Genomic DNA, 27965 nt, shown 5'->3' on the forward strand with positions numbered 1-27965 from the left:
CAGTTTTTCTCCCCCATGTGTCTGTCAGTTTGTCGTACTGTGGCAGCTTGCGTGTTGCTGTGATGCTGGAAGCTGTGCCACTGGTATTCAAATATTAGCAGGGTCACCCATGGTGGACAGGTTTTAGCTGAGCTTCCAGGCTAAGATAGACTAGGCAGAAGGACCCAGTGGTCTACTTCTGAACAGAATTAGCCAGTAAAAACCTTATGAATAGCAGTGGAACATTGTCTGATATAGTGCCAGAAGATGATCCCCTCAGGTTGGAAGACAATCGAAATATAACTGAGGAAGAGCTGCCTCCTCAAAGTAGAGCCGACCTTCATGATGTTGATGGAGTCAAGCTTTCAAGACCTTCATTTGCTGATGTGGCACAACTCAAAATGAGAAGAAACAGCTGCAAACATCCACTGATAACTGGAACATGGAATGTAAGAAGTATGAATCTAGGAGAATTGGAAATCGTCAAAAATGAAATGGAACACATGAAGATAGATGTCCCAGGCATTAGTGGGCTAAAATGGACTGGTATTGGCCATTTTGAATCAGACAATCATATGGTCTGCTAAGCCAGGAATGACAACTTGAAGAGGAATGACATTGCATTCATCATCAAAAAGAACATTTCAGGATCTATCCTGGAGTACAACGCTATTAGTGACAGGATGATTTCCATACACCTACAAGGAAGACCAGTTAATACGACTATTACTCAAATTTACACACTAACCGCTAAGGCCAAAGATGAAGAAATTGAAGATTTTTACCAACTTCTGCAGTCTGAAATTGATCAAACATGCAATCAAGATGCATTGATAATTACTGGTGATTGGAATGTGAAAGTTGGAAACCAAAAAAGACGATAGTTGGAAAATATGGCCTTGGTGATAGAAACGATGCCAGATATCGCATGATAGAATTTTGCAAGACCAATGACTTCTTCATTGCAAATACCTTTTTTCAACAACATAAAAGGCAACTATAAACGTGGACCTTGCCAGAGAGAATACACAGGAATCAAATCTACTACATCTGTGGAAAGAGATGATGGAAAAGCTCAGTATCATCTTTCAGAGCAAGGCCAGGACCCAGTGTGGAACAGACCATCAATTGCTCATATGCAAGTTCAAGTTGAAACTGAAGAAAATTAGAATAAATCCGCGAGAGCCAAAGTGCGACCTTGAGTATATCCCACCTGAATTGAGAGACCATCTCAAGAACAGATTTGACGCATTGAACACTAATGACCAGAGCCCAGGTGAGTTGTGCAAGGACATCATCCATGAAGTAAGCAAGAAGTCATTAAAAACATAGGAAAAAGAAAAGACCAAAAATGAATGTCAGAAGAAACTTTGAAATTTGCTCTTGAAAATCGAGTAGCTAAAGCAAAAGGAAGAAATGAAGTAAAAGAGCTGAAGACAAGATTTTAAAGGGTGGTTAGAGAAGATAAAGTATTATAATGACATATGCAAAGACCTGGAGATAGAAAACCAAAAGGGAAGAACATGCTCAGCATTTCTCAAGCTGAAAGAACTGATGATAAAATTCAGGCCTCGAGTTGCAATATGGAAGAAGTCTACAGGGAAAATATTAAATGATGCAGGAAGCATCAAAAGAAGATGGAAGGAATATACAGAGTTACTATATGAAAAAGAATTGGTTGATGTTCAACTGTTTCAGGAGGTGGCATATGATCAGAAACCAATGGTACTCAAGGAAGAAGTCCAAACTGCACTGAAGTCATCGGCAAAAAAACAAGCGTCCAGAAATTGACAGAATACCCATTGAGATGTTTCAACAAATGGATGCAGCGCTGGAAGTGCTCACTCGTTTATGCCGAGAAATTGGAAAGACAGCTACCTGGCCAACTGATTGGAAGAGATCCATATTTATGCCTATTCCCAAGGAAGGTGATCCAACCAAATATCACATGCAAGTAACATTTTGCTGAAGATCATTCAGAAGCGGTTGCAGCAATGTGTCAACAGGGAACTGCCAGAAATTCAAGGCAGATTCAGAAGAGGACATGGAACCAGGGATTTTATTGCTGATGTCAGATGGATCCTGGTCGAAAGCAGAGAATACCAGAAAGATGTTTAGCTGTGTTTTATTGACTATGCAGAGACATTCAATTGTGTGGATCATAACAAATTATGGATAATATTGCAAAGAATGGGAATTCCAGAACACTTAATTGTGCTCCTGAGGAACCTGTACATAGATCAAGAGGCAGTTGTCCAGATAGAACAAAGGGATACTGCATGATTTAAAGTCAGGAAAGGTGTACGTCAGGGTTGTATCCTTTCACCATACTTATTCAGTCTGTATGCTGAGCAAATAATCTGAGAAGCTGGACTATATGAAGAAGAATGGGGCATCAGGATTGGAGGAAGACTCATTAACAACCTGTGATTGCAGATGACACAGCCTTGCTTGTTGAAAGTGAAGAAGATTGAAACATTTACTGATGAACATCAAAGACCACAGCCTTCAGTATGGATTACACCTCAACATACAGAAAACAAAAATCCTCACAACTGGACCAATAAGCAACATTGTGATAAATGGAGAAAAGATTCAAGTTGTGAAGGATTTCATTTTGCTTGGATCCACAATCAAAGCCCGTGCAAGTAGCGGTCGAGAAATCAGACAATGCATTGCATTGGGCAAATTTGCTGCAAGAGATCTCTTTAAAGTGTTTAAAAGCAAAGATGTCACTTTAAGGACTGAGGTGCACCTGACCCAAGCCATGGTGTTTTCAGTTGCCTCACATGCATGTGAAAGCTGGATAATGAATAAGAAAGACTGAAGAGGGATTGATGCCTTTGAATGATGGTGTTGGTGAAGAATATTGAATATACCATAGACTGCCAGAAGAATGAACATATGTATCTTGGACGAACTACAGCGAGAATGCTCCTTAGAAGCAAGGATGGCAAAACTTAGTCTCACATATTTTGGACATGTTATCAGGAGAGACCCATCCCTGGAGAAGGACATCATGCTGTGTAAAGTAGAGGGTCAGCAAAGAAGAGGAAGACCCTCAGCAAGATGGATTGACACAGGGTCTGTAACAGTGGGCTCAAACATAGCAATGATAGTGAGGATGGTGCAGGACCAGGCAGTGTTTCGTGCTGTTGTACATGGGGTCCCTGTGAACCGGAATCAAGTCAATGACATCTGAACAACAACAAAAATAACTTTAGACTTCTGGTGACATAGAAACAGTGAGATAAAGAGTCCTGTTTGTGCTCTTTTCTTTCATTTAGACCGTGAAGGGAAGGGTAAAGAGGGCACTCATTCATTGGGTTTTTAAGTGTGAAAAGAAGTGTGGAGTGTTTTTCTTTTCTAACAGACACAGACTCAATAAATTGTTCGGGGTTTAATTCTAGGAAAGGCAGAGAAGGCCTTTAGTGGAAGAAGTGAATGGCCTATGGGCTCTTCTTCTCTTAGCCTTCCTCCAACTTCTTCTGGTCTTGCTGTTCAAGACCCAGTTCTAGAGGGAACTGAGCATGAGGAATAAGGCTGGGCAAGTGTCCCGGGGAGTAAAGAGGTCTTCTGCTCTCGTGGTAAATGGGCATCTGAAAGTCTGTAAAGGCCCAGAATTGGACATCCTGCTTAAAAATGTAGATAGTTCTTTGTAAAAAATGTAAAGCATCATAGAAAGGTAGTCTTTTAAAAAAATTTTACATTTATAATATATAAGGCCTAGTAAACATCTCTGCTTTTTTTCCTAAAAGCTTTAGTGTCTACTTCTGCAAAGTAAAGAAACATGGCCTTTTCTAGGGAAGGTTCCTGAATATTTTCAATTTTCTATTTTAATTTGGCGGAATAGACAATGGTTCCTTCCTCCCTCTGTCTGTCGTGGTCTGTCCTCTGTGTGTTTTCTCTCATCTCTCTCCCTGACTGTCTCTGTCTCCCTCCTTTATCCCCCATCCCTGCCTTTCTTTCTTTCTTTGGCATTATTTACCTAAATTAATAGAATAATTAGCTAAAATTTTTCTATTTCACTTTCTTAGAGAAAACTTAGCATCTAAGTTTTATGAGGAGATTTTGCACTAACTTTGGAGGTATGAATTTGACCCACTATACTTATTTAGTGAGGATATAATTCAATGATTCAAAAAATAGATATGTAGATTCTGTTAGTTCTGGTCTTAGTTTTTTTGCACAACGCAGGAATACCTTTTTACTGTTAAAAAAAATGTAAAACGATAGAAATATATGATACAGAAAAATGTCTTTTTCCTGGCACTCCCCGTGACCCCTACCCCACTCTCCAGAGAAAAGCATGGTTATCGGTTTGGTATGTCTCCTTACGGAGACTTTCTATTCCTTTTTACCCCGTGGACCTATACAAATATATTGCTTTGTGACTAAGTGGGATAGTAGCTATATTATTATGTATCTTATGTATATATCATTCATGTTACAACCTGGCAATCTTTCCTTTTATTAAATGTAAGCCATACTTTTTAACTGCTTTTTTCATATTCCAAAGTAATTCCAGATTTTGGATGTTATATAATTATGTAGTAATTTTTCTATTGTCATACATTTAGCTTGTTTCCAACTTCGTGCTATGATAATGCGCTAATGAGCATTCAAATACATGCTTTTTAGAATATGTAAATGTGTCTTGCTAAGACAGATACCTGGGGCCCTGCTGGCGCAGTGGTTAAGAACGTGGCTGCTAACCAAAAGGTCAGCAGTTCGAATCTGCGAGCTGCTCCTTGGAAACCCTATGGGACAGTTCTACTCTGTCCTGTAGGGTCGCTCTGAGTCGGAATCGACTCGATGGCAATGGGCTTTTTAAGACAGATACCTAGAAGTGGAATTATTAAGATGAAGAGTAAGGACATTTTGAATTCTAATAGATAATGCCAAAATGTTCCAAAAAGTCTGGACCACAGATTACACTGTCACAAAAAGTGTGTGAGGTGGTGTTCTTTCCACTAACTCCTTAACTAACATTGGATATTGCCAGTCTGCAATGTCTGCCACTGAAGTGAATGAAAAATAATTTGTTGCTGTTTACATTTTATTTGTATTTCCCTTATTATTCATGCGATTGAGCATCTTTTCACAGGTTAATTGAAGTTGGCCATTTCTTCTTTTGTTACTTGCCTTTTCATGCCCTTGGCCCTTTTTTTTTTTTTTTTAATTTTTTTTAAATTGTACTTTAGGTGAAGGTTTACAGAACAAATATTTTCTCATTAAACAGTTAGTACACATATTGTTTTATGACATTGGTTAACAACCCCATGACATGTCAACATGCTCCCTTCTCACCTTTGGCGCATTTTTTTCAGTTAGTTTGAATATATGTTTCAAGTTTTTTTTTATACTTATCTTTAAATTTTGTTTATTGTTTTAAAAAATACTTTGAAAATGTTTAGTCAAATCTGTCTTTTTATTTATGGTTTTGTGAAATTCTTTTGACTCATAAAGCTTTTATCTACTCGAAGGTTAAAAACAAATTTTTCTATATTTCCTAATACATTTATATCTTATTTTACTATTTATCTGGAATTTGTTTTTTGTGAATGGTGTAAAGTAGGACCTAACTTTAATTTTTTATGGATGAATTGCTCAAAACCAGTTTTTTGATTGCTTATTTTTCCACATTGATTGAAATGCCCCCTTTAGGATGGACTGAATCCCTATGTTTAAATGAACGTAGTTAATTCCTGTGGTCCTGTGGTATCTTTCGGAAATCTGTCGGAATAAGTGCCCCCATTGTTCTTTTTCAAAACTTTCTTTGCTATTTTCTGAAATTTTTCTCTTCTACATGGATTTTAATATCAGTCTATAGAAGCTCATGAGATATTATTGGGACTTTATTTAGAATTTTATTGAATTTTCAGAAAAATTTGAGGGGAATTTGCATCTTTTCCCAATTGTAAACAGTGATTTTGTCTTTTCATTATTTGTGCTTTCTTTTCACACTTATCTGTAAAGTGTTACGTGTTTCTACTCAGTTCATTGCTAACGCGTTAGTAAATGTGCTCAGGTTCTCCAGAGAAACAGAATCAGTGAGATAATCTATTGATTCGACTGATCCAGCAATCAAGTGATCAGTAGATAAATACATAGATTTATTTTAAGAAACTGGCTCACATGATTGTGGGGGCTGGCAAGTCCGAAATCAGGCTGAAAACTCAGCAGTCTTGGGTATATGACAGCCTTGAGGCAGAATCTTTCTCCCTCAGGAAACCTCAGTTTTGCTCTGAGGGTCTTCATCTGATTGGATGAGGCCCACCCACATGGTGAAGGAAAATCGGCTTTACTTAAACTCAGCTGATTTAAATGTTAATCACTTGTAAAGGCCTTCATAGCAGGCCACACCCCCGAGGAAATGCCCCTTCCAACTGACTGACTGTTCACATCAGATCACAAAATGGAGGATGATTACAGGGTATCTGTCAAACCACTAAGAATCATGACTTAGTCAAGTTGACACATAGCATTAACCATCACAGTTTCTTTGCAGTTTTAGCTTGTTAGTGGTTTTATCAAGAATAAAAACCAAACCCTTTGCCTTCAAGGTGATTCCGACCCATAGCAACCCAATGGACAGAGTAGAACTGCCCCATAGAGTTTGCAAGGAGCAGCTGGTAGATTCAACCTGCTGACCTCTTCGTTAGCAGCTGTAGCTCTTAACTATTACGCCACCAGGGCTCCGTATCAAGAATAGACACTAAATATCATGAAATCACTTTTTAGAATCTGTCTAAATAAATATATTGTTTTTTATCTTTTATTTGATAGGAAATTACAGTGATGGATTTTCTACTATTGTAACATTCTTTATTTGCTGAGATAAACTGTATTTAGCTGGATTGTATTTTAAAAATTATTTGGTTAATTAATAAATTATTTTTGATTTTACATTTGTATTAGTAAATGAGACTTCCCTAAATTAATCTTTTTGTTTTGAACCGGGATTGTGCTAGTCTCAGAATGAATTTGCTGCATATTTTCCAATATTATGGAGTAGATTATTTAAAAAATAGAGATTATATATTCTCTGAGTATATGGAAGGATGATTGATAAAATTTCTGGATGTTGAGCCTTCTTTAGGCATAAATATTTGAATATCTCTACAGTTGCTAGAGTTCACTGGTTTATTGTTTTTTATACTCTATTGAAACATGGTGGTTTGGATTTTTCTAAAAATATTGTCAATTTTATTTAGATTTTTAAGATATAGCAATATAAAGTTGAACATGTGTGTGTATTATAGTTTTTAAATTGTTTGTATTTGTAATCATTTCTTTTGTTTATTTGTATTGTTTGTGTATTTAGTCTGGCAGTTATGAATGGTTTGTTATTTCAGCAATGATACTGGAAGAACTAACTTTCGGTTTTATTTATTAGATTTGTTTTTCATTGCATTAATTTATTGCAGTTTTATCAACTCCTGTCTGTTTCTTGGATTTATTTTTCTGAATGAATAAAAATTTATTCATTTTATAATTTTATTTGCATTTAAGACTCTGAAATTTCCTCTAGTTATCTATTTGACCACCCCTGAGGCTTTTTCATATGTAATACTTTTATTGTCTTTTATTTTTGGTGTCTAATTTTAATTTTGAATTCTTCTTTAACCCAAGAAGCGGTCAGAAGGATGTTTTAAAATTCTGTTTTGTTGTTTTTGTTCTTGTTATCCATTTGTAGTTTATTTATAATTTTTTGCCTTATGTTCAGTGAATGTGCTTGGTGAATTTCTGCTTTTGCAAATTTGTGACTTAAAAATGGCTGACTTTTGTGAATGTTTCTCAATTCTTCAAAACCAGTGTGTATTTTCTTTACATTGCTTACATTTAAGTATAATGGGTTACAATGATACAGTAGACCAAATACATGTTTGTGTGTATATGTATGTATATATATGGATATTAATAGATATACTATTTGCACATATATAAAATTAGGCCTGCCATTTATCAGAATTCAGTTTGCTGATTATGTTATTCATGTGTTTTGTATTCCTTTTTCTTTTTTTTTTTTTTTTTGTCTGCTTGAATTGTCCATCTCTGGCAGAACTGTGTTAAAATATCCCACAGTGTCTGTTGGCCAATGTCCTTTGTGTTTCTAACAGCCTTTCTACTATATACATAGTTAGACTATTTTGTTTGCATAGCAGTTCCATCTTATAGCAGATTGTACATTTTATCTTTTGCATTAGGACTTCCTTGAATACTTCTGGCTCTGGATGATAAATTTTTTCATGTCCAAAAAATACACGTTTTTCCTTTTCACTCAGTCTTAAATTTGTTGAATATAAAATTCTGTGCTCAAAATCACATTCCAAAAAAAAAAATCACGTTCCTTCAGAATTTTGAAGTTATCTGCCCTTATCTTCTAGCATGGGCCACTGCCATGGAGGAGTACAGTGCTCACATTACTCTCGTCCTCTACATGACAGCTGCGTAAGCTTTTTGGTTTGTTTGTTGTTTTAATTGTGCTTTAAGTGAAAGTTTACAATTCAAGTTAGTCTCTCAGACAAAAATTTATGCACACATTGTTATGTGACCCCTAGTTGCTCTCCCTGTACTGTGACAGCACACTCCTCCTTTCCACCCCGGAATTCCCGTGTCCATTCAACCAGCTCTTGACCCTCTCTGCCTTCTCATCTCGCCTCCAGATGGGAGCTGCCCATTTGGTCTTATGTATCTACTTGAGCTAAGAAGCACACTCTTCATGAGTATCATTTTATGTCTTATAGTCCAGTCTAATCTTTGTCTGAAGAGTTTGCCTCTGGAATGGTTTTAGTTTTGGGCTAACAGAGAGTCTGGGGCCATGTCTTCCAGGGTCCGTCCAGTCTCAGTCAAACCATTAAGTCTGGTCTTTTTACTAGAATTTGAGCTCCACACTCTGCTTTTCTCGTGCTCCGTCAGGGACTGTCTGTTGTGTTCTCTGTCAGGGTCGTCATTGGTGGTAGTCGGGCACCATCTAGTTCTTCTGGTCTCAGGCTGATGGAGTCTCTGGTTTATGTGGCCCTTTCTGTCTCTTGGGCTAATATTTTCCTTGTGTCTTTGGTGTTCTTCATACCCGTGGAAGCTTTTTGAAGTTTGTTTTGTTGTTGGAGACTTGAAGTGTCACTGGTGTTGCCTTATTAAAAAATTTCTCTGGTCAGTAGTAACGAGCCTTTTTAATCTGGGAGCTAGTTCATTCTTCAGGCTCTGGATATTTTCTTCTGACATTTTAAAAGGTATTTATTCTCTTCATTTTCTTAGTTATCTCCTTCTGGAAATCTTGCTAGATGATTTTTGCATTGTTTGGATTGAACTTCCAAGTCATGTAAGTGTCTTTTTCTATTTTCTAACTTTTTTTTTTTTTTTGGTGTTTGTTCTTCATTCTTGGGTATCTCTTTAATTTCATTTTTTAGATCAGTAATTTGCCTTTGGTTGTATTTACACTTTTTTATGTCTTTAATTATTTTAAGAAATTTAATTGTCATCTTGTAAATTTGCCAAAGTGTCTCCTTTTCTCTGATTTCCTGTTTATCATAGCAATCTGTTCTTATTTGCTGATTGCAGTAGCCTTTCAGTACTCTGCAGGTACTAAATTAAATCTGAAATTCCAATGCTTTCTTCTTTTCCTTTAATTTTCTGTTTCCTTTAGAGTCATGTGTTTTTTTTTTTTTCCCTCTTCCATTGCTATTATTCAATAACTTTTGAGCCTTGGGTATTACCTCATATTTATTAATGGAGGACTAGATCGATTGATTGATTAATATACGTAATGGCCATATATTTCCTATGCAGTTGGTAGACCTGTTTCCTCCAAGGAACTTTCCCGTGATTAGGAGTACGAGCTGTGAGTCGTTAGGTGTGTCGACTGTAACCCTTCACTTTAAGACACATAAATATGGTATTGATGCCAAAATAACAAAATCCTGAAGAATTGCAATTTATTTCCTTTTCAGGCAAGCCTGATTTCCCTTCTTATGCTCCTGTTCATACCCTTTAACAACTCTCTTTCTGCAAGACCACTACACTCACGTCAGGACCCCCGTCACCACCACCATCACTCAGGCAGGCGAGAGGACGTTTGTACGCTATCCACAAGAGCACATTTCTTGCGTTTTATCCTGGGATCATAATTAGCTGCTGCCTGCTGTTCAGTAGACAGAGGAAAGGATCTGCCTGACCTCTTTGTTCAGAAAAAGATTCTTTAATCACTTTAGTCATTGCCTTCTGAGTTGGTGGGATGCCTGTTTGCTCTTTTAAGTCTCATTCTGAATGTGAGCTTTTTCTGTATCAGCATTTACCTCCTATTCATTTTTCTCTTGTGCCTGTTTTTCCAGCTGAGGTATTCCGCTATCTTTATCAAACCATTCTTGCCAGCTTTTTATCTTCCAGGAATTTCCAACAATTTCTGGTCTGCCTAATGGAAATATCTACTGGTTTTTGATATACTCTTTAAAAAATATATCTTTTGAAACTTTGAGTAATTTGCAGGAGGAAGAGAAAGTGCTATGTGCATTTTGCTATCTTGATCCCATTTTTTTGTGCTACTTCTTTTGTAGTATTTATTCCTTTCCAAAAAATGAGTGTTTTTTTTTCTTATTATGAAAGTAATACATAATTTTTATAGGAAACTTAGAAAATATGAACAGGCAAGAGGAATAATTTTTATGGGTCCAAATAAAATATAATGATTTCATTAAATATCAAATCAATTTAATTTTTCAGTGGAGTTCTTATAATAAAGGACTAGAATATTCAATCCTTGTTTTAGTAGAGCCATTGTACAGTAAATCATAAATGCTAAATCAATCTCTGGATACCCAGTACAAGCTCTACAGTCCTGTTTATCGTGAGCAGAATTACAGTGCCCAAATACACTTTCCCCAATATTTATTTCCAGTTTAATAGTTTATAAGCCACTAGCTAAAGGTGAGACTGATTTACAATTGACTATATAATATAGGGGCCCTGGCAGCGCAGTAGTTAAGAGCTCAGCTGCTAACCAAAAGGTCAGTAGTTCGAATCCACCAGCTGCTCCTTGGAAACCCTATGGAGCAGCTCTACTCTGTCCTATAGGGTTCCTATGAGTTGGAATCCACTAGATGGCAACGGGTTATATGTGTGTATATATACTTTTCTAGTTGGTTTAAAAAAACGTCATTATATCACTTATGTGTACGTTTGACTGCCTGGAACAGAAAACTGAAGAAACCATGAGCTACACTAATATGTATTTGTTTTTCTCTCTTAATAAGAAACTGAAGTTAGGTAGTCCTTTTCTTTAGCATAGATTCAGCTTCCTTTCGCCTTTCCATTTCATCTTTCACGTGTGGCCTTCACTGTTTAGCTTACAAGCTGGCCAGGCTGCTCCAGGCACCCATCCATGCTCCTGGAATGAACTCGCACAAATTGGCTCTGTCCTTCTGATCTTACTTTCCTGGAAACCTCATGCAGTAGAATCCCACTTACCTCTCATTAGCCTGAACTATAAACGTCCTTATGTGCAAGTGAACCAGGGGAGTCTTTTTTTTAGTTGGACACATAAATTACTGGGGAAAAATCAGGATACTGTTAGAGAAGACAGGGAGAATGGATTTGGGGAAGACAACCAGCAGTGTCCCCTATAGAGAGCCATGTCTATGATAGTGCCTGGCATTTAGTGGGCTCTCAGTGTTGGTCGATAAATGGCTAAGTGCAATTGTCACTGCACGGACAGCCATGACTCAGGACTTGTCTACAACCTGTATAGACAGACACATGTTGTACAGAACATGGGATTGAATATACAGTTACAGTTGGGAAGATATGCCCGAATAAAAACGTACTTTCATTGTTCTCAATAGCCAGATGATTTTTGTTGTATCCCAACTTCTCTTTGGGATGAGACCCTGGATGAAAAGGGGATGTCAATAATTCCCTGCAGAAACGGTCAACCAGTAAGACCAAGCAAGAGGAATTGAGAGCACGGAGGCTAGAACAAGTAATTATTTCAAGGCAGGTAGGAAATTTGAAAAAAAGAAAAACCTACTTACCTTGTAATAAGGAAGAAAACAGAGACTCTTAAACTCAGGGATGAGTCATTAAATAGCTATATATAATGACATGCCCTACCTGTACCTGTAGAAACAACTATGATGGCAGCTACAGCTACAGCCACAACCAGAAGTCAAGATGTGAGGGAAGTTGTCAGCTAAACATCCCTTCTCTTGGCTTACGTCATAATGAAAAATCTTATACTACAGTCCATGTTAATTTTGACTCTCACCATAAGAAATATTTTGAAATTCCAGAAATTTTATAAATGTGAACATCTCTGGGGAGCAGCAATATATCTTAAATGTGTAGCAACAAGTGAAAAGTAAGCACAGTATCTCGTACATGTTATCAGTTCCAACTCATACCCACCCTATGTACAACAGAACGAAAGACTGCCCGGTCCTGCGCCATCCTCGCAATCCTTGCTATGTTTCAGCCCATTGTTGAAGCCGCTGTGTCAATCCATCTCGTTGAGCGTCTTCCACTTTTTCCCTGTCTTAGGCTGTATTCTCTAGAGAAGCAAAACCAGTAAAGTGTATAAGTATATATAGAGAGAGATTTATATCAAGGAAACAGCTCACGTGATTGTAGAGGCTAGAACGTCCAAAGTCTGTGGATCAGGGTAGAGGCCTCTCCCAATTCACAGAGCCACGGAAGATGGTGAACCCAAGGTCAGCAGGTTGGAGAGGGGCTCCCACTCACAGGCTGTGAAGGTCAACAAATTCCAAGATCGGCAGACAAGATGGCAAGGTTTCTCCTGATTCACATAGCTGCAGGGGCTGGAAAACCCAAGGTCAGTAGGTTGGGGAACCGGACTCTTGCTCACAGGCTGAGAAGATTGACAAATTCCAAGATCAACAGGTAAGCTGCTAGCTCAAGTCCCAAGAACCGGAGGTGAGACAACAAGAGGCAGCTGCTGAGTCTGGAACAAGTCAAAAACCTTGGCAAGGCGAGCAGGCGGAAAGTAACAGGCAGAAGGCAGAGAGATGAAACTGAGGGGGTAGTGAGCTGCCACAGGCCCCACCTCCACCAGGACCACTCAGCAGATTCTATCATGGGGGTGATCACATATCACATTTCAACAGGGAAGTGATCAGAACATTATACAACTGCTAAAACACTGAGAATCATGGCCTAGCCAAGTTGACATACAATCTTAACCATCACAGTCCACCCCTTGTCAACATGGTACCTGTACACATCTCCCCTAACCATACATAATCTCTGAATAAAGATAAGTACAAAGTCATACTTGCACCTAACATGATACACCTAACACACATACAATTAATAACTTACTAGCCCTGTTTAAATCTTATATTTTTATAAGTGAAGGAAACAAAACTATTAGATGCACACATACAAAACAGAAGCACTCATAGCAATTACAGTCCCTGTTTCTGCAACTGGTCACATGGCTGTAACTGGTACTTAGAACTACCTTCTTCCACCACCCATTCTGTATTCCCTTTGCCCTCAGAAAGCACTTCAGCTGGTCATGGTTCTTTACCAGGTGGGGTGACCCAAACCTTCATTCCTGAAGGGTCTGGGCCATTAGCAGTCATGTTGGAATTGGGTTGCTGTAGTTTCCCATTGACTTTAATCACAGGACATGGTAGTACTAAGAGACGCCCTAAAGAATCTCCAGCATCCTGGACATACTCTTCTTTGCCTCCATTATGTAATATCAATCCAATTTCCTCTTGGTAATCAGGATCAATGACACCAGCCAGTATGGTAACTCCCTTCTTTGTCTGTTGATCCAGAGGCATAAGGAGCCCAAAGTGGCCAGGTGATATTCTTAGCTTCCAGTTCAATGGAATCAGTGATGTGTCGCCAGGTGGGAGCAGCCCTCCCTTTGGAACTAAGAGCTCTAGACCTGCAGAGCATAAGGTCGTGGGGACAGGAAGCAAAAATCCGGCAAGTGGGTCACTAGGGGTAACAGTGAGTGGTGCCACTCCCATTTCCACCCCTTGATTCCTGGACCCATGAATCCTAGCTATGGGAGAAACAGCACCATATATTGGATGCTGGTTTAGAGCATATACTGCATCCTGGAGAACATTGTCTCAACCATGTAGGGTATTGCCACCTAGCCGGTGCTGTAATTATCTTTAGAAGGTCATTCCATCGTTCTGTCAAGCCAGCTGCTTCAGGATGATGGAGAACATGGTAAGGCCAGTGAATTCCATGGGCATGGACCTGCTGTGAAGTGAGTCCCTTGATCTGAGGCAATGCTGTGTGGGATACCATGACGGTGGATAAGGCATTCAGTAAGTCCATGGATGGTAGTTTTGGCAGAAGCATTGCATGCAGGGAAGGAAAATCCATATCCAGAGTGTCTATTCCAGTAAGGACAAAACGCTGCCCTTTCCATGATAGAATTGGTCCAGTGTAATCAACTTGCCACCAGGTCGCTGGCCGATCACCTCGAGGGATGGTCCATATCAGGGACTCAAGAGTTGGTCTCTGCTGCTGGCAGATTGGATACTCAGCAGTGGCTGTAGCCAAGTCAGCCTTGGTGATTGGAAGTCCATGTTGCTGGGCCCATGCATAACCTCCATCCCTGCCACCATGGCCACTTTTTTCATGAGCCCATTGAGCAATGACGGTAGTAACTGCGGAAAGAGGATGACTGTTTTCCACAGAACGTGTCATCCTGTCCACTTGATTGTTAAAATCGTCCTCTGCTGAGGTCCCCCGTTGGTGAGCATTCACATGAGACACAAATGTCTTTACTTCTTTGGCCCATTCACAGAGGTCTATCCACATACCTCTTCCCCATAAATCCTTGTCTCCAATTCCCCAATCATGTTCCTTCCATGTCCCTGACCATCCAGCCAAACCATTGGCCACAGCCCATGAATCAGTATATAATCGCACATCTGGCCATTTTTCCTTCCAAGCAAAGTGAACAGCCAGGTGCACTGCTCAAAGTTCTGCCCATTGAGATGATTTCCCTTCACCACTGTCCTTCAGGGAGGTCCCAGAAAGGGGCTGTAGTGTTGCCGGTATCCACTTTAGAGTGGTGCCTGCATATCGCTCAGAACTATCTGGAAACCAGGCACGAGTTTTCTCTTCATCAGTCAACTGATCATAACTGGTCTTCTTCAGTCAACTCCCCATGAGGCCATAGGTGCAGACTGGGAGATGGAAGGTAATGTGACAGGCGCGGAGACCATGGGCATTTGGGCCACTTCTTCATACAACTTACTTGTGCCTTCAGGTCCTGCTCTGGCTCCATCTCATATATACCACTTCCATTTAATGATGGAGTGCTGCTGTGCACGTCCAACTTTATGACTCTGTGGGTCAGACAACACCCAGTTCATGATGGGTAGCTCAGGTTGCATGGTGACTTGGTGTCCCATGGTTAAGCATTCAGTCTCAGCTAAGGCCCAGTGACAAGCCAAAAGCTGTTTCTCAAAAGGAAAGTAGTTATCTGCAGAGGATGGCAGGGCTTTGCTCCAAAATCCTAAGGGTTCGCGCTGTGATTCGCCAATAGGAGCCTGCCAAAGACTCCAGACAGCATCTCTTATCTGCCGCTGACACTTCAAGCACCATTGGATCAGCTGGATCATATGGCCCAAGTGGTAGAGCGGCTTGCACAGCAGCCTGAACCTGTTGCAGAGCCTTCTCTTGTTCTGGGCCCCACTCAAAACTAGCAGCTTTTCGAGTCACTTGATAAATAGGCTTGGAGTAACACACCCAAATGAGGCATATGTTGCCTCCAAAATCCAAAGAGACCCACTAGGCGCTGTGCCTCCTTTTTAGTTGTGAGAGCAACCAGATGCAATAACTTGTCTTTCACTTTAGAAGGAATATCTTGACATACTGAGGTGGAAGGTGCCTGAATTTTTGTGGGATTAATTTCCCACCCTCTAGCACACAAATGTTTTACCAATAAGTCCAGAGCCATTGATACTTCTTCCTTACTAGGTCTAATCAGCTTAATGTCATCAATGTAATGGACCAGCGTGACGTCTTGTGGAAGGGAAAGGCGATCAAGTTCCCTGCGGACTAAATTATGACATAGGGTTGGAGAGTTGATGTAGCCCTGAAGTAGGCAAGCGAAGGTGTGTTGCTGGTCTTGCCAGCTGAAGGCAAACTGCTTCTGATGGTCCTTTGAAATAGGTATGGAGAAAAAGGCATTAGCCAGGTCAATAGCTGCATACCAAGTACCAGGAGATGTATTAATTTGCTCAAGCAGTGAAACTACACCTGGAACAGCAGCTGCGATCAGAGTCACCACTTGGTTAAGTTTTTGATTATCTACTGTCATTCTCCAAGATCCGTCTGTTTTTTGCACAGGCCAGATAGGTGAGATGAATGGGGATGTAGTGGGAATCACCACCCCTGCATCCTTCAAGTCCTTAGTGGTGGCAGTAATCTCTGCAATCCCTCCAGGAATGCGGTATTGCTTTTGGTTTACTATTTTCCTAAGTGGGGTCAGTTCTAATGGCTTCCACTTGGCCTTTCCTACCATAATAGCCATTACTCCATTTGTCAGGGATCCAATGTGAGGGTTCTGCCAGTTGCTGAGTGTATCTATTCCAATTATGCATTCTGGAACTGGGGAAATCACTACAGGATGGGTTCGGGGACCCACTGGACCTACTGTGAGATGGACATTAGCCAAGACTCCATTAATAACCTGACCTCCATATGCCCCCAGTCTGACTGGTGGGCCACAATGATGTTTTGGGTCTCCTGGAATTAGTGTCACTTCAGAGCCAGTATCCAGTAATCCCTGAAAAGTCTGATTATTTCCTTTTCCCCCGTGAATAGTCACTCTCATAAAAGGCCGTAGATCCCTTTGGGAAAGGCTAAGTAAAAATTTTTGGCATTGTATTGGAGTCCTTCCTCAAGGGGACCTGGCCTCCCCTTCATTCAAGGGGTTGTGGGTCTTGAAACTTGCTCAAGTCTGGGAATTGACTGAGGGAATTGGTGATTCGAGTTAGACTGCTGTTCACCTGACTTAGAATTCATCCATTTGTACAGATAAAGTAAATATTTAGTAGATTTCCCATCTGTTTCACTCCTAGGGACACCATGACTAAGTAGCCAACGCCATAAATCCATACGAGTCAGACTATTTTGATTACTGCCTTGACTCCGCTGTCCATTACAGTAACCACGCTCACCTTTTCTTTGTGGATTGAGTGCAGCCACTTGGCCTCTCCTACCATGGGGTCCAGTCAGCCCCATTGTAGTTAGGTGTCAGTGCAGTTAGGGCAGTTCCCACTGTCAAATCTGATTTACATAAAATAGCAGTCACAGCCATCTTCAAGGATGCTGGAGCTCCTTTCACAAATTTGTTCCTCACGGTTGAGGTAAAAGGTGTGTCCTCTGGGCATTCCATGTGTAGGTCTGTGGGTTTAACGTGATAAATCCACTCCAGCATGCCAATTTCCCTAAGCCTATGCATACCTTCTACAGTATACCAAGGCAGATCTGGCACTCCTGCTTGATTTGGTATAGGCCGGCTCGTAATCCATGCTTCAGCAACCCAATCAAACAATTAGATCCTTTCCTAACTTCTCGAGCTGAAACACTGAATGAAGAACCTGTGCTTAGTGGACCCATATCAATAAACACAGACTGATCCATCTTTATGTTCCTTGCACTATTATCCCACACCCTTAATAGCCATTCCCATACATATTCCCCAGGTTTCTGTTTATACATATTAGAAAACTCAAGTAGTTCTTTTGGAGTGTAGCGTACCTCCTCCTGGGTCACACTCTGTACTTCACCTGTTGGGGCTTGCTGGGACTCAAGTCTAGTTGTAGGTCTAGAAGCTCGAATCGGTAGTGTGGAATTGTTTTGAGAACATTCAGCATTATCTTATAAAGCATCTGCCTCAGGCGATGCCCGAGGCAATGACTCAGACAAGGGCTCTTTAGAGGCAGCTGGGCTAATCTCATTAGATAGGAGTGGAGGGGCTAATGGTTTTCCTGGGCAGGGTGGTGTAACAGACAAACATGAAGTGATGTTTTCAGGTGGGGCTGGTTCTGCTGCCAGGAGTGATTCAACAGAATTTTGGGGACTCAGTGTCTCCAGCTCCCTGATTATCTGCCCATATGTCCCCATCCCAAGTTTCAGGATCCAATTTCTTCCCAATCAATGCTCTTACTTTAATTTCAGACACCTCTCGAGGTTCGCAATTGAGCTGTTGTTGTAATTCAGCCACTCTTAAACAATAAGAGTCTGGGTTTGGGTTTCGGCAATTTCAGTTCCGTTACTACAAGAAATAAGGATTTCCTTCAAAGCACAAGTGGAAGCCTTGAGGTCGTTTATGCGGCAGTTGAGCTTTGACTCTGAAGCCCTGAGCACATCTCTTTCTTTCACATCTCTTTGTCTAGTGAAAGTAGGACCAACGAACCAGTTTCCCTATACTTCTCATTCTGACAAAGCTATAGAAAGATATCACACATGTGTTCACCCAAAGTCTCGCCTTTCACCAATACCTGGTTTACTGGTCGTGATATTTTGCGTATTTGTATCGCCACCTCATTCCATGGACTAGCAGTGCCCTCTTTACTGCTGGAAGTAGAGTCATCAACCTCTTTGAGACCAACTATTAGACTTGGGAACCAATTTAGAAAACTCATCCTTACAATTTTGTTTCTGTGGAACCACTCTCAGTACCAAATGTCTTAGGCTGGGTTCTCTAAAGAAGCAAAACCAGTAAAGCGTATAAGTATATATATCAAGGAAACAGCTCACGCAATTGTAGAGGCTAAACTGTCCCAAGTCCATGGATCAGGGTAGAGGCCTCTTTCAACTCACAGAGCAGCAGAAGCTGGTGAACTCAAGGTCGGCAGGTCGGAGAGGGGCTCCAACTCACAGGCTCTGAAGGTCAACGAGTTCCAAGAACAGCAGATGATACCGCAAGGTTTCTCCTGATTCACGTAGCTGCAGGGGCTGGCAAACCCAAGGTCAGCAGGTTGGGGAACCAGACTCTTGCTCACAGGCTGCGAAGATTGACGAATTCCAAGATCGACAGGTAAGCTGCTAGCTCAAGTCCCAAGAACCGGAGGTGAGTAAACAAGAGGCAGCTGCTGAGTCTGGAACAAGCCAAAAACCTTGGCAAGGCAAGCAGGCAGAAAGTAACTGGCGGAAGGCAGAGAGAGGGGGTGGTGAGCTGCCACAGGCCCCGCCTCCACCAGGACCAGAAGATTCTATCACGGGGGTGATCACATATCAGATTTCAACAGGGAAGTGGTCAGAACATTATACAACTGCTACAACATTGAGAATCATGGCCTAGCCAAGTTTACATAAAATCTTAACCATCACACCAAGCATGATGTCTTCTCCAGGGACTGAGCCCTCCTGATAACATGTCCAAAGTATGTGAATCGTACATGAGGAAAACATTTCACTATAGCCCATCTCGTTCATTTTCGTGGAGTCCCTAGGTGGTGTGAACAGTTAGGTGCTTGGCTGTTAACCAGAAGGTGAAGGTTTGAGTCTACCCACAGATGCCTTGAAAGAAAGGCCTGGTGATGTACTTCCAAAAAAATCAGCTATCAAAAACCTTCTAGAGCACAGTTCTACTCCGACACACGTAGGGTCGCCATGAGTCCAAATCGACTAAGTGGCAACTGGCTTTTAGTACATTTTAGAACAAAGTTTCAAGGAATGCTGATCTGACTTCATAGCTGCCGATAAAGATCCATCAGTAGAAAGCTTTATCGTTAGGGATGCATCTCATCTCATGATCTGTACGCTTGGCATAAGGCTCAGATCCCTCCTATTTAAGTGGCCCACTGTGAAGTGGAGACGTAAGAAGGGCATGGGCTTGCTGACATCTGCCACACTTTGATTCATGCCAGCAGATAATTTACAGTCAGAGACTTTCCTCCATTATACTTCAGTACGTTTCCTTCTCTTCAGCTGTATTTTTTCCTTCCTGTCAGAAGAAATCCTGTCACAAGTATTCTTTGCTGCTCCTAGAATAATTCTTGTACCACTTGATCCGCTGATAATGATGATGTTTGGTTTCTGCACAGTTTATTTTAGTCCTACGCATATTTTCATGTGGGATGCCTTATCTGGACCTTACTCTTGTCCTGACATTGACCAGCTCTTGGTCCCTTCCAAGATTCTGCTGAATGGTTTCCATGTGGCCAGTGTGTATTGCGGTTGCTTCTCTGTTGCCTGAGGGGAGGCCGAGGTACGGAGGTGGAGTGTGGTCAGCTGGGGCTGCGAGCAATCTGTTTTGCAGATTTAGTCTCTATATGTCTTCCAGTTTTATTGTATTTCTTGTTAGAGTGTTAACTCTGGGTAGTCAGAGGTTTCACCCTTCCTGTCGGGTTGCCCGCAGGTGTCCTGAGATGTAGTTTCCTCTGTGCAGGGGATCTTAGGTACTCTACTTCTGCCTTCCCCACTCTGCTTCCCAGCAGCCACTGCCTCCCCCTCAGCCACAGGAGTGGCGAGTAGGAGCAGACCCTGGAGAATTTCCAGGGGATGGATTCCTGTGAGCCTTTTCCGCACCGACTCTACCTACGCTCCCACCCCATGCCGTGGACTTGTGTTGGTCTGGGATTATTTTGTATCTTTTCTCATTTATCTTTTTATCCTTGTGTTCCATCTTCTTCTACCTTATTCCAAACTGGAGAGAACAAAATGATGAGTTCTTGTAGATTTTATTCTCTGGGCCAGTATGGTATTGAAGTGAGACTTCTACTTTAGAGAGGTATACTGTGTCTTTCTGCAGTTCGTAGATTTTCTAACTAGACTGCAACCATGGCATCAGGTGAGCAGTGGCTGATAAGGGCTGGAAGACATATTTCTTACCTTTTTCAGATCTGAGCATCTGAAGCAGATGATAATGCAGATAATTATAAAAGGGTATAGACACGGAGATTAAACAAGTGCTAGTCTTCACACACTTATAAACTGAATGTTTATATTCAGTGAAATATTAAATATATCCCGGTTTGCTCCTGTGCCAGGTGGGGTCCCCAAGACAATGGTTTGCTAGAAGGACTCACATATAATCATAGTTGTGGCCATGATCTGTTCCAGCAAAAGGAAACACACACACAAAATCAACAAAGGGAAAATGCGCATGCGGCCAAGTCCAGAGGAAGCCAGGTATAGACTTCCGGGGGGCCTCTCCCACTGGAGTCAGCATGGTGAGCCTAAGTCCTCCAGCAAGGAGTTGTGGCCACACAGGTGCAGTGCTGTCTACCAGGGAAGCTCCTAGGAGCCCAAGGTTTGCACTGGGAGACCACTCACAGACATACCCTCTGCCTAATATGCACCAAAATTCCAGACTCCAGAACGAAAGCAGGTGTTCAGCATAAACCACACTGTCAAACAGTCAGGGCCCAGTGAGCCACTCAGCCTTCAGGAAACGTTGGGAACGCTCCAAAAGTCCAAGCTCACAGACGCCAGCCAGAGGCCAGCACCCAGGCCGGTCCGAGGATGGAGGTCAGGCCTGCTGCGTTACCTCTCTTCTGCAGAGCACCCTTTCTGAAGAAATAAGTTTCTGGTGTGGAAGAAACTTCTTTCATTTGCCTTTATTTTCTCCTCTTACAGCAGGCGATCGGAGCCAGCTTTATGGGCTTGTCGGAATGAAATAATCAGCAGGAATTTACTGAACGCTCATGAAGCAGCTAGCCCGCCAGACAACAGGAGCAAAATAAGGAGACAGGGTCCCTGCACACAGGATTTTTGTGTATTAATTTAATAATTCAGTGCACCAATAAGCGAGAGCAATAACAGTGAGACACGGAAGGCAAGACGTGGCAGTTCCCTGTTACTGAGTACGATACTAGTTGGTCTTTGAATAGAATGTTTATGAAATGATTTTATATCAACCAAGGGGGAACATTAACTCACCCTGCATTGTCTTTCATCTGCTGCCCCCTACCCACGCCTGACTGACCTAGGCCAAACCATTGGCTCTAGCTGTATTGTGATAAAGTGGTTCCGCCTTGAGCCCCACCTCAGGGAGTGAATGGTTGATGTGCCTGAAGGATCACAAGGTCTCCTCGGGACTAGCCTGCTGAGACCCCAGTCAGAGCCAGGCTCTGGTGTTCTTCCTCATCCATTAAGGCCCAGTCTTCTCCCACTTGGCTTTCGTTGTCCTGTTATTTCAATTCCTTGAAGGTCTTATCACCTGTTAAAGGTTGATCAAAGGACAGGTGTGCTGCCAGACGGGTGAATAAGTCTCTCACTGGGGCATAACAGCACTTTGAGTTTTACTCCACCCACATTGTTGAACTGCACACCAGTTTGTGGAAGGAGAAAGCAAGTGCCACCCTTTCTCAGAGGATGATGGGGAGGGCGTGCATAACAAGATAGCTGCAGAACCTAGTAAAATTATTAATTTACATGATCACATGCTTTACAAAGTGTTACATCTTCTTAGCCTATTGTACCTCGTATCCTTTGAGCAAATCTGGCAAGAAATGCCTCTGGGTGCTAATTTTCCTGTCCAGAAATGGGGATCCTAAACTGGGGAGTATCAAAATGCTAGACCCTAAATCACTTTCCTTCAGAGATTTGTAGCTATTGGTCCATTTGCTTTTTCACGCCGTGTTGATGTGGAGGAGTCTGATGCCTCTCTTTATTATTTATTTTTTATATTTATTACCTGTATGTTTTCATTTTTATAATTCTGGAAGCTTTTTGTCTTTATTGTTGGAGACCTGAACTGTCATCAAGATATGAATAGTCAGCAAGCACTCAGCTTTTTGACTCTGAAAACTGTTCCTTTTCTTTCAGTTCTGGACGTTCTATTCCCGCTATTTCTCTGTCTCCATATTCTCTGTTTCTTTCATTACTTGAGTGAAATTCACATGTCTCTTGAGTCATCTCTTTCATTTCCCACATCTTTTTTCCCGTGTGTCTGTGTTCCACTAGATTCCATCAACGTCATTTTATAATTCCCTAATTAGAATCCCTAATTCTAATTTTTCCCATGGGTGGTTATAATTTGGTCTCTTGATTTTTTAATTTACCAGTGACACTGTTAATTCACAAGAATTCTTCCTTTTGCACTGATTTCCTCTTTATTATGCCAGTTAGTTCTTGATTTATGGTTGTGATAACCTTGAAATCTCTGAACTAAAAATTAAATCACTGAATCATTTCTTCTCTTCCTTCCATTATCTGTTTCCCCAGGATGTTTATCGTTGTACATCTTTTGCATTGTGTTGATTTTCTTCAGTGGCTGGAGGTCCTTGGTAATTGATTTAAATTTATTAATGGACTGGGTTGATTGATTAATAACTTGGAATATGTCAGTTCTGTATGCTTTCTGTGTCGTTATATAGCTATTTCCCGGAAGGACTCTGTTTCTTGACTAAGGGGGCGTATTTGGACCCTGTGTGAGTTGGTGAGGCGTGTGAATTGTGTGTGGATGGAAGTTAGTTTAGTAGGCACACATACATGAGTGTGCACACACATCAGTGCCAAAGGGGACAGTGGTGAATGACGTCAGCTGGTTTCACTCCCGGATAAAGCTGAAGGTTTCTTTTTATTCTCCCATTCATGTCCTTCATGGTGGTCCGAGGGACCTGATCCCAGGCCCAGATGCCCACCTTGGAAATCCTCCTGAGGCAGGTAGTTCACTTCACTGAGAGCACTTTGCTTGGGTTTGTATACAGCTACTGCCCGCTTTCAGTGTGAAGGGGGCTGGAGGGGGAGGTCATACGGCCCCTCACATAAGAAAACACTTTTGCAGTCAACTATCCTGGCCGTTGCCTAGGAAGCCCTCCTGCCCTCTGTATGTTTCATGGTGAGCATGGTTCTGTTTGTTTGCTTGGTTTTTTAGATCTTCTCCTATCTTACCAGCAGTGGTGTCTAATGCTGTTATTAGGCTGAGAATTTCTCTACAATTACCAAACAGTTCTTTATTTTCTACTTTTTAGGAATTTCTTATGACTTCTGACCGGTAATGAGAACACGTTGGTTTCCGGGGTGATTACGTATCTGTTCTTGTCAGAAGATGTATCTCCCCTTAGTCGGACTGATTTGGTCGGGAGCAGAGGAACATGCTCAGTCTCCCATGCTTGTCTGAGTTTTTCTTGTGCTGCCTCTTTAGCATTGTTTCCGCTGAAAAATAGGTGTATGCTTTTCGTATTAGTTAGCACATACTGTTTGGGGGAAAGTCAGAAAATACAGAAAGGCAAGATGAAAAGTAAGTTTCTAAGCTCTCTTATAAAGGTTTATGATTTCATTAATATTCAGTGTATTTAATTTTGTAAAAAGTTGCTTCAGTAATGGAGTAGAATATTCATGTCTTATTTTTGGTGGTGCCCTTGTATCACAAATGCCACTAAATCTTAGAGCATCTGCAAGGCGTCTAGAATGGAGTTCATCAGAAATGTAGTCTCCAAATACCCTTCCTGTATAAGTAAGATCAGCTTTTCCCAGTGTTCCGTGAATAGGAGTGAAATATTTGATCCAGGTATGTGTGTTCATGAGGTGGGCAAACAGATTGATTTCTAATTTTATAACTGAAAAAAACCTGGCTACTCTTCCTATTGGTTTATAAATCATTGCAAAGTACAGTCATAAAGGCTGATTTTAAAACATCGTGGTTTTCTCAGTAAACTATGTAATTTACACCAGAGTGCATCTGTCTCGCAAACCAGAAACTGAAGGTAGGAAGTCTGGGACTGCTGCGGCACAAGTCTACCAACAGGTCATCTTTTCTCTCTGCTCTCCTTAGATACAGACCTAATTTTAGTAAGATGGCTGTGCCACGCAGGCCCCATGTTCCTCTTCCTGGTTCTGTCCTGGAACCGCCAGCACGTAGAATCCCATTTATCCTTCATTAGATGTCATTATCCATGATCACAGTTAGTTTTTTCAGTTATACATACAGCATCTTGGAGCAAAATCATGGTATTCGTATATTAAAGAAGAAAAGGAAAGTAGATTTTGGTAGGCAGCTAGCAGTGTCTGCGCCTGAGACCAATTTCTGTGATAGAACATGGCATTTATGAGGAGCAAAATAATTATGAACAATTTGGTAAAAGCTATTATCAGTCACAGGTAGACACTGTATATTGCCACACAGCTGTACGTGTATACAAACTATAATGTAACACATAATGGAGTACACAGTCATGTTTGGAAAGATGTGTCTGAGAAAAATGACTTTCGTTTCTCTCATTAGCCAGGTGATCCTTGTGAGGACCACACTGCTCAGTTGGACGGTACGCAGGAAAAAGAAGAGATGTCAACAGTTATCAAAACAAGTGCTCCTGTGGTAAGTTCTAGCAGGGGAACTGGGGTGTAGAAGAAGCTGTTTCTTCAACACAATCATGCAAAACTTGAGAAAAAAACAACATCATTAAGATTGTTGAGAAACCACAGATGTCAACCTACCAACCTACCTTTAATCAGTTTGTGAAGAAGATATTCAGCAGGAAAGAGAGACTGCCTTCGTCCCCTAGGGCTGCTGTAATAAAACACTGCGGAGTGGGTGGCTTTGAAGAACAGAAATCTATCATGTCTCGCAGCTTTGGAGGCTAGAAGTCCAAGTTCAGGGAATTAGTAGGCCCATGCTGTCTGTGTCCACTCAAGGGGAAGAGCCTTCCTTGACTTTTCCAGCTTATGTTAGCCCTGGAGTCTCTGGAGCTTCCTTTGTTGCTTGTAAATGTGTCTCCACGTGGCATCTGCCCCTGTATGTCTCCCTTTCCATGTCTCTTCTTCCCTTCTGTAAGATACCTTCAGAAGGAATTAGAACCCACCCTACTTAACTGATACCATCTTCAAAGAAAAACCCTATTTTCAAACAAGGTCACATTCACAGATACGGGGCTTAGGACTCCAACGTATCTTTTTGGGGGACACAATTCAATCCATAACAGAACCCAAGTGAAGGTGGCCCAGGGTGGGTCACCTCAGGATAGCCCAGAGTGGAGGACGTGGGAGAGAAGAAGTCTCCCAGACTGTCAAGCCAACTGTAAAGGACACAGTATCAGTTTGTTGGCAGACACAGCCACGCACAGATCCATCACCATCGCTCTTAAACTCAGCGAGGAACAATTTAGGCGGTAAATCTAGAAGAGCTGAATTCTATCTTTCAAGAAAATAAAAAGTAACTCCAGGCGGAAACAAACAAACGCAAATGGTTGGTAACGCGTATCCTGTGTGGAGGATGTTGTCAACCAAAGCCTGATCCTCATGGCTGAGCTCCAACAGAAGAATGACAGACTGCCATGTAAACAGTTTTTTCCGTGTCAACTGAGATGTAAATATTTAGCTTCTTCCAGTTATTTTTAAAGGTAAGCATCTTACGTGGAGAACACATCAGCTTTTGTTATGTGTAGCCATACGTGAAGCCAGCAGTGCAGTCTCTGCCCCAGGGTGAGGGCCGTCCTGTCTGGGAACACCTCTTCTGTGGTGGGGTGGCGGCGGTGTCCCCAGCCTCAGGCTGTACCCCCCACTGCAGGTGAGATGTAGGCCCTTCGCTTCTGACCAAGACCATCAATCCCAGGTGCTTCTTCCTGCCCAGCTCCCAGCCCCTCCCTCTGCCGAGATCTCAGAATTCTGCTGAGATGGTGTCACAGCAGGAAGGTGATACGACCACCAAAAGACCCCAACCAAAGAAACGGAGCGGGGAGTTGTTCTGTCAGGCCGAGGTTATCAGCCGACTTCCAGGGGGAAGGACCGCTTCTCTGGGCCCCTGCGTTCTCTGCAGAGCCAGAAAACTGAACTTTATTGGTTATTTGATTAAAAACTCATTGCCGTCAAGTCAATTGTAACTCATAGTGACCCTCTAGGACAGAGCAGAACTGCCCCCTGGGGTTTCCGAGGTTGTAATCTTTACAGAAGCAGACTGTGGTGTCTTTCTACTGCGGAGCCGCTGGGTAAGCTCGAACCGCCAACCTCTTGGTTAGCAGTCGAGTGCTTAACCACTGAGCCGCCAGGAGTCCTTGTTGATTAGCATAGGAAATTACTGTGTATTTCCTTTGCCATGGAGTAGATCTGTTTCCCTAAAAGGGCAGAATTGTTGATGGTATGTTCTCATAGGTGAGTGGGTTGTGCTTCTTCACTTTAAGGGGCTTAGAGGGGTAGGTTAGCACACGCTCTCTCTCCCCAAATGCAAAACAAATAAGGAGATGAACAACTCTAATTTGTTTCCTTCCAGACAAAGCAGATTTTCTTTTTTATTCTCCAGCCTTGTCTTTTTTTGAGGCCTCATGTTCTCCCCCTCTCTCAAACCCTTGTGCTCACAGGAGGGACACACCCTACCCCAACCCCTCACCGCCACCACTAGGACAATTAGTTCATTTTATTTAGACTGCATTTGAGGTGCTTTTCCTAGGGTCATATTTAGGGACTGTCTACACAGTTAAGGGAAAGGAGGTCTTCCTGGCTCCTGTTTTTTGTAAACAGTTCATAATTATTTGTGGCTCTTCCCTGCTCTTTGTACATTCAGATCATTTATTGTTGGCTTTTCTGTTCTCCCCCTGGAAATTTTCTTTTTGCTACTTTCATATAGAGGTTCTTATCTTACCAAACCAATCCCATTTGCTTTGGTCAAACCTAAATGCACAGAGAAACCCCAGAAATTAGTGTAACAGAATACATTTATTGTGAGTAGATATGATTTGAATCGGGCAGTGTCAGTCCTCAGTCCAAAGGTATTGGGAAGGCATGCTCTGAAGAGAGGACGGTGAGAACAGGTTATATAGGGGAGGTCTGGGCAGGGTTGTCTCTTGAAGGTCGTTGTAATTCTCCGAATGCACCCAACGCCTAAGGCAAAATGATCTCTGCTAAACTGCTTACTAGGCTGTTGTATGACTTGAAGGTGACTTCAGGAAAATAGTTCCTTAAACGATCAAGGTTCAAAAGGACACCTAAGGGCAGATGGCCTGGGTGGGTCACCTCAATTTCATGGACCCAGAAATCTGAATTCCTGGAGAATTAAAATGGTTTCTCATTTTTCATCTGGAAGTTTTTATCAGTTGGTCTGC

At 41.7% G+C, this 27965-nt stretch overlaps 1 protein-coding gene across 1 annotated transcript in view; it reads left to right on the plus strand.

Annotated features, from left to right (window-relative positions):
* The window catches only part of ARHGAP28 (Rho GTPase activating protein 28), a 99154-nt gene that overhangs the window by 2889 nt on the left and 68300 nt on the right, over window positions 1–27965 (plus strand). Inside the window, exon 2 of the mRNA XM_023740061.1 lies at window positions 25157–25249. Coding sequence (XP_023595829.1) covers window positions 25157–25249 — 93 coding nt within the window. The remainder of the gene's footprint in view (window positions 1–25156; window positions 25250–27965) is intronic.

Source organism: Trichechus manatus, unplaced genomic scaffold (assembly GCF_000243295.1).
Source record: "Trichechus manatus latirostris isolate Lorelei unplaced genomic scaffold, TriManLat1.0 scaffold00146, whole genome shotgun sequence".
Lineage (NCBI taxonomy): Eukaryota > Metazoa > Chordata > Mammalia > Sirenia > Trichechidae > Trichechus > Trichechus manatus.